The 6,597-nt window shown below is 33.7% G+C and overlaps 1 protein-coding gene across 7 annotated transcripts in view; it reads right to left on the minus strand.

Annotated features, from left to right (window-relative positions):
- LOC117104253 (unconventional myosin-Va-like) overlaps window positions 1-6,597 on the minus strand; it is an 84,351-nt gene that overhangs the window by 52,469 nt on the left and 25,285 nt on the right. For all 7 annotated transcript variants that reach the window (XM_033244969.1, XM_033244974.1, XM_033244971.1 and 4 more), the window contains exons 4-5: window positions 1,930-2,074; window positions 1,164-1,320 (exon numbers count right to left, since the gene is read on the minus strand). In XM_033244969.1, coding sequence (XP_033100860.1) covers window positions 1,164-1,320; window positions 1,930-2,074 — 302 coding nt within the window. The remainder of the gene's footprint in view (window positions 1-1,163; window positions 1,321-1,929; window positions 2,075-6,597) is intronic.

Raw genomic sequence — 6,597 nt, forward strand, 5'->3', positions numbered from 1 at the left:
ATTGCACTCTGCCATTATTGTTATCTGTAGCTGCGTGTTTTCCGTGCAGCAAAATAATCTATTCGCGCGCAACGCAAAACCGAAGGCGATGTAATTATTTGATGTGAGGTTTTCACGTGAGGTAGTTGAATACTGTAGATTATTTTTTCGGAATATAAAAATGCCAAATAAAGAGAGTAGAAGAAAAATAAAAGAAAAGGAACTCAGAGAAGACGCAAAACGATGCATGACGTATCGGAAAATTAATGATAACAATTTGATCTTTAAATAAAGAGCTATTTATTTTTTTATGTAAATATTAGGTATTATGTTAAATTACCTTTAGTATCTAAAGCATAGTTTAAGTATTAGTTATTGAGAAAAACGATGAAGAAAAACTAAGTTAAAGAAATATATTAAAATATAAAATTGAAAGGAAAACGATGAAGAAAAACTAAGTTAAAGAAACATATTAAAATATAAAATTGAAAGGAAAACGTTAAGAAATAAACGCATACAAAACGTTACTTTAAGTAATTATATGTTCCCTATATCATTGTTTATTTTTCAATACAGTATATACATTTATAACTTTATTTTTTTTTTAAATTAAAAGTGGGACGGTCCCACAAAAAAGAAAAAAAACCCCATTTTTTTTTAAATTCTTTAATCTGAAATGCTCACAGGCCCGTATTCAGGAGTTCCGCAATCCAATAGGCTGGTGGTATATTGAGTGAATATAGTCTGGTGTTGCCCAAAAACTATGGTTACAATTAGGCCTATTTTGTCAGACTTGGTATTGAACGTAATGCACTAGAACCTAAAAACGTAAATTTTTCCCCTTTTGCGGCCCCCTAGCCCCAGCCTAGTTGCTCGCTTCACTCACAAATAACGCACCCCGCGAATTCCGAAAGCTTCGCTAAATTGCTCCGAGTTCAGCTTTCCCCCTGCGCTTTCGTTTCGACCCCCCCCTTAGATTTTTCACCGTACGCCCTTGCATTCTCACATGTCCCCATCCCCATATATATGCGACTGAACAAATTATGGGTAATTCTTTGTCAGCAAGAATTTTGACAAGTACAGTACCACACTTTTATCCATGTTTAATGAAACATTGTCAAGTCTGAATATGGTAAACACAACAATCTGACAGTTTACTGGTATAGCCTCTGAGATATACTCACCTCCATAATAGGATTGGATGCCAATACTTTCTTTTCCACTTGTGTTTCTTCATAAGAACCTCCTACAGTCGCGAAATATCGCATAGCATATTTAGCAGACACAGTCTTTCCTGCTCCACTCTCCCCACTAACAATAATGGACTGGTCCTGTTCAAACCTTAAGAAGAAATACACATACAGATTAAATAACCATATAATGTATATCATAATTTGGTTGAAATGTATCAATAAGTGTTGTACTATGATACTTATCAAGTTAAATGTTAAAATCCCCCAAAACTATACCACTGATTAGATTACCAGGAAACTTCCTAGTAGTTCAAATAATTGCACTATTCATCTATCTTTTGCATTATTCTCTTCATACATTATATATGTTTCCTCTGCATTATGCAACTATTTCATTCCTAAACTATGTATTCTTCCATTTAGGCAATATGCATTCACTCCCAACCCAGCATTATACCTCCTACATTATGCATTATTACATCTTGCATGCATTCAACCACTCCTGCATTATGTACACATCGCTCCTACCATTCATCATTATATAGGTTGGTTATGTACATTTTAATGTTTAGTGCTGTCAACATTAGAATCTTGATACTAACTCAATTGAAAATCTCATAGCATGCCACTTTTACATGCTTGGGGTCATAACACTATTAGTATTATCCCTGGTATTACATGTGGAAAAGGTTTTGTGTATGTGAAACTAGTACACCATAGCGTATTTTATGTAAATGCTCACAGTAATTATTAGTACCTTGTCAGTTGTTTAAAAGCTTCCTCAGCAACGGCAAATATATGTGGGTCCATGCCGGCCATATCTTGACCGTGATACGCGTTGATAACATCTTCTCCATACAGCGGCAGTTGCTCGTACGGATTAATTGCAACCAGCACAATACCTGTTGACCAAAATAAATTACAAGGTTGTCAATCAAATACAGTAACTCACACTCCAGTGTAAATCTGTCAATAACTTCAAGACTTAAAATATTCCATACTGCATGTGTGAAAATCTAATAATTTAATTTAATAATAAAAACATTGAATTGTTTGATTAATAATATCATCAAAATATTAATGTCCAATCAGATATGGATTGAATTGGATTGGATTGGATTTATTTGGTGTAAACACCAAGGATAGCCCACGGAAGTCTGAAGAAGACTTATTTCCAGTGGGGACCTTCTGGTGGTGACTGGGCAGTACACCGGGAGACAATCCCCTACTCTTTTCCAAAGAGTTTACTGCGTTCTTTAACGTGCACATGGGCCATAAATGCACACAGGACCAACGACTTAAACGTCTCATCTGAAAGACGGTGCACTATCCTAACTTGCATTTTAGCCCTCAAGCTGAAATACAAGGTGAGCAGCGATAGGAATTCAACCAGGGACCCAGGAGGTCTCCACGGTTCAGCGCACACACACTGGCTACCACCAGTTTCGCCGACTGAGCTAAACTGAAATTAGTTTTCATCAAAAAAATATTTAAATCATGGAGGAATTAGCCATGTTTAAATAGTCTGTTAGCCTCTTTTATGAGTCCATGCAAAGTGTTAAAAATTATTTTTTAGGTAACATAAACTTAACTGTTACACTAATTGTTATACTAAAATATACAAAATAAGTGATTTAAATATTGCTATTTTTTAAAAATAAGTTTATTAGTTCAACATAATGATATTATGTTCTCTACAGTTAAAAGCTTTTTTCAAAAAAAATTATTACATCAAGTCCAATCATAAAAATCATAATATAAAATGTTTTTTGAAACGAGATTGATTGTTCTCTTTACTGTGATTCCATGTCTCAAGTGAAAAGATATCTACTGTAATAACACAGTTTATTGCAAACTGCTCGATTATATTTCATTTATTATGTTAAAAGACATTAATTACTCTTCCACAGAGATTTCTGGATGATATACTGCTAAGAAAACATGTACAATATGTTATTGTCATTTGTCATTAATCCAAACATTCAAACAACATATTCTTAAAATCTTGATGTAATAAGACAATTCATGGTTTGAACTGCGCATGCACGTATACAGGGGTATCCAAGGTCAATAGACATAAACCTATGTTGTGTGTATGTTGTTTATGTCAATTGACCTTTATACAGGCATGCACACTTTAAACTATGAATTGGCTTATTGAAGTACTGTATAAATGTTCTGCACATTATACTATCAACAAATACTCAACAAACTATCAAAATTATACAAATTATTAGTTGTGGTGACCGGCTATGGAATCTGATTCAAGCTAGTCAGCTGATGAATTTGTTCATTTTGGAGGAAGCGTGTGGTACAGTGCTTAAGCTGTGGGCTTTGAGTCTGACCAATAGGACAAGGTACTTCATTTATGTTATCTCACTCCATCCAGGACATAATACATAAGAAATTGAAGAAAGAATGTTCAATCACTGAGTTGAAACCATGAAGAATTAAGCATAATTAGAATAAGAATTATTTGGTATAATTACAGTAGTACCAAATAATTCTTAATTGGTACTACTGTAATTATACCAAATAATTCTTATTTGGTATAATTTGATATAATTACAGTAGGTACCAGAATCAGGGATATCAACCCTCACTAAATTTTGACCCTGTCGAGCTCTCCAGAATAAACCCCGTACATGGGAGGCGGGGGGAGGTTGATATCCTCAATTGTATTAGTCCCCATGAGCCATATTCACCAAGACTTTTGGTATTAGAGGCCAATAATTAATTTACGCTCAGATGGACTGAATTCATGGGTGCTGAAAGAAACACAAAAGAGAATTATTGGATGTTTTTCCTTTCCTATTACACCACAGCCTAACCAGTTACATGTTAAGAACTAAAACTTAGTGGAGTATTGGTCAACCACAAACATACATTAGTCATTATTTATCATCAACGAGATACCATTAACTTGTTTTTACGATTACTATAAGTCAAGGTTTTTGATCTGCATTCCTATTAATCATCATGTTACATTTACATAATCTTTATTCTAAAAAAAATTCATTATATCAATCCAGTGGCAACATACTACCTAGGCAACATTAACAGTTAAACAATTTTTATCCTGATAGAAATCTTAAAGCATAATATTAAATTTATGTTAAATTCAACTGGGAAATAGTGTAATACTTTTATCGATCAATTTAGGGCAAAATGCAGGAGAAAGTAATTAGAATCATGTTTTAATATTTTATCTTAAATGCTAGCTAAATTGGATCTGAAATTGCTATAACTTTTTTCTGTGACTGCAAAACTCACTTTGAAAGTTTAATGCAATTTAAAAAAAATTTCTATTAACATTTCACCATAGTATGTGATGCATATTTTAATGCATTACTGTTCATTTCTATGTGTAATTTATATAATGTGCAGTAAGGCCAATTGAAGATATAATTTCCTATTAACTTTTGCACAATAAAAGCTTTGTCTTCATGATCAGTATGCATTCTCCATTATTATCAATTACACTTTTGAACTAGGCTATTCAAAATTTCTTTATTGTGCAAAGGTAATAAAACAGATAGCTGTTGACATACATTATCATTAGTATTAAGTGAAACAGGATAATAAATATGGTTCTGTAGTTAATTTGCAGTTTACATTCACTTCTGTTTTCCTCATTTAGTTTTCACTCTAAAGCAACATGTATACTTTGGTAAAGCTCCACAAAGCTTTAAATATATACAATAATAAAGCTTAATTGAGTCAACATATTTCACAATAGCACTATAGTTTACAATTACTACAGTGAAGAATAGAGGTCTGACACGTAGTGAAATATGATTCAGGGAATAAATTGCAGTAAAATTCTGATAATTATGCTAAAAAATAAACGCAATATAATTTATAGTCCAAAATGGAAATGTTGCTTTGGTATTATTTAATATATGAAATACATCAATATTATAAACAATAAAAAATAACCCCAAAAAATTGAAACATAGTATTTATAATTCACTTTGTTGAAATTAATCACATTGTTATTTGTTGATGGTGTGTGTTTTCATACGTGTAGGTGTGGCAATATAAGCATAAAGGTAATAGACTTAACAGCAATAATTACAATAACATTAATAATAATAAAGGACACTCTTATAGCAAATAATGATAATGCCAAGGCCTTTGCATTATGAGGGGAAAAAAAAATTGTGTCTCTCAAGCTAGACCAATTATCCAACAACATCATGAAAATCTCCAACACTGTGTAATGAAGCTTTCTGGAGTATAAATCAAACTTAACAACTGACCAGGAATACGCGCTTGTCCAACAAGCACATATACTGTCGCACAAATGCACATTTACAGTACGCTATTGTTTCGAGGGACCTTCGCAGCAATATTCTAGGGGCGGAGCTTAACGGAAAGGTCCGCCATTAAGTAATAGCACCATTTGTGATTGGAGATCCGCTCTGCAATGCTCAATTATGTCTTACTGGTGGGGTTGCCTGCTCCTGCTCTCATTACCAGCAGCAACACTTAGCATGTGGACCCAATGACTAGGGAAAGGAACTGCACTTTATAACCGCAAGGAAGAGGCGCATTATAAATGCCCGTACCAGTAACAGTACCAGTTACTGAGCAAAGGAAGTTGCAAAAAAATTACAAATATGGTCATAATCATAGTACACATTTTCTAATGTAATTTTAAAACTCTCAACTTGCTACAATTTTTTCCTTCAGTATTTATTACACGAAAAATGAACCATCCTAGATAATCCACCTTACCTAAAGTAGTAAAAACTGACTAAATGGGATTGTTATAGCAGTTTACTATTTTAAATTCCTGTTTTTTTTATCGTTTACTCTACATTGTTTCTCATTGCGTGTGCCCCTTCTAAGCCATGATCTAGGATTGTACGTTTTCCCTTACTGTTTTATATGCAATAGAGTGATATTTGTTGATAATATGATAGTTCTAGAAAATATATTTCATTTCACTATTTTAGTTACTTTGATTTTACAACTTAACAAAAATGTACTCCCTTTATGCAAATTAGCACTTGGTAGCCTGCCACTGTAGCATACAAGCAAGAATAATTAGCCTCCTAGCACCAAATGAGGAGGGTTGGTTTGGGTATCTATGGCTATGTTCACATACACGGCGTAAGGCTGGCTTAAGCATGGCGTAGCGTACGCCTTTGTGTGTGAACTAAGCAGTGGCGTTGTTAAAGCCACTCACTACGCCACGTCCTTGGCGTTATTAACGCTACCTGCAGACCCCAGATTAGCTAACGGCCACTGAGCTAATGCCAGTGATGCTTGAATGATTTTACCTCATTTCAAGAGATTGACCAATCACGATTGCAATATATTAGCTACTTTGGTCTCTTTCCTGTGCTCTCTATAAATGAAATGGTAAAGGGGTTCTTTTTCTATGCATTTTACTTAGTTATAATGTATATGATTTATT

This window comes from Anneissia japonica, unplaced genomic scaffold (genome assembly GCF_011630105.1).
Source record: "Anneissia japonica isolate Jap-2015-1 unplaced genomic scaffold, ASM1163010v1 scaffold5280_len750649_cov202, whole genome shotgun sequence".
NCBI lineage: Eukaryota > Metazoa > Echinodermata > Crinoidea > Comatulida > Comatulidae > Anneissia > Anneissia japonica.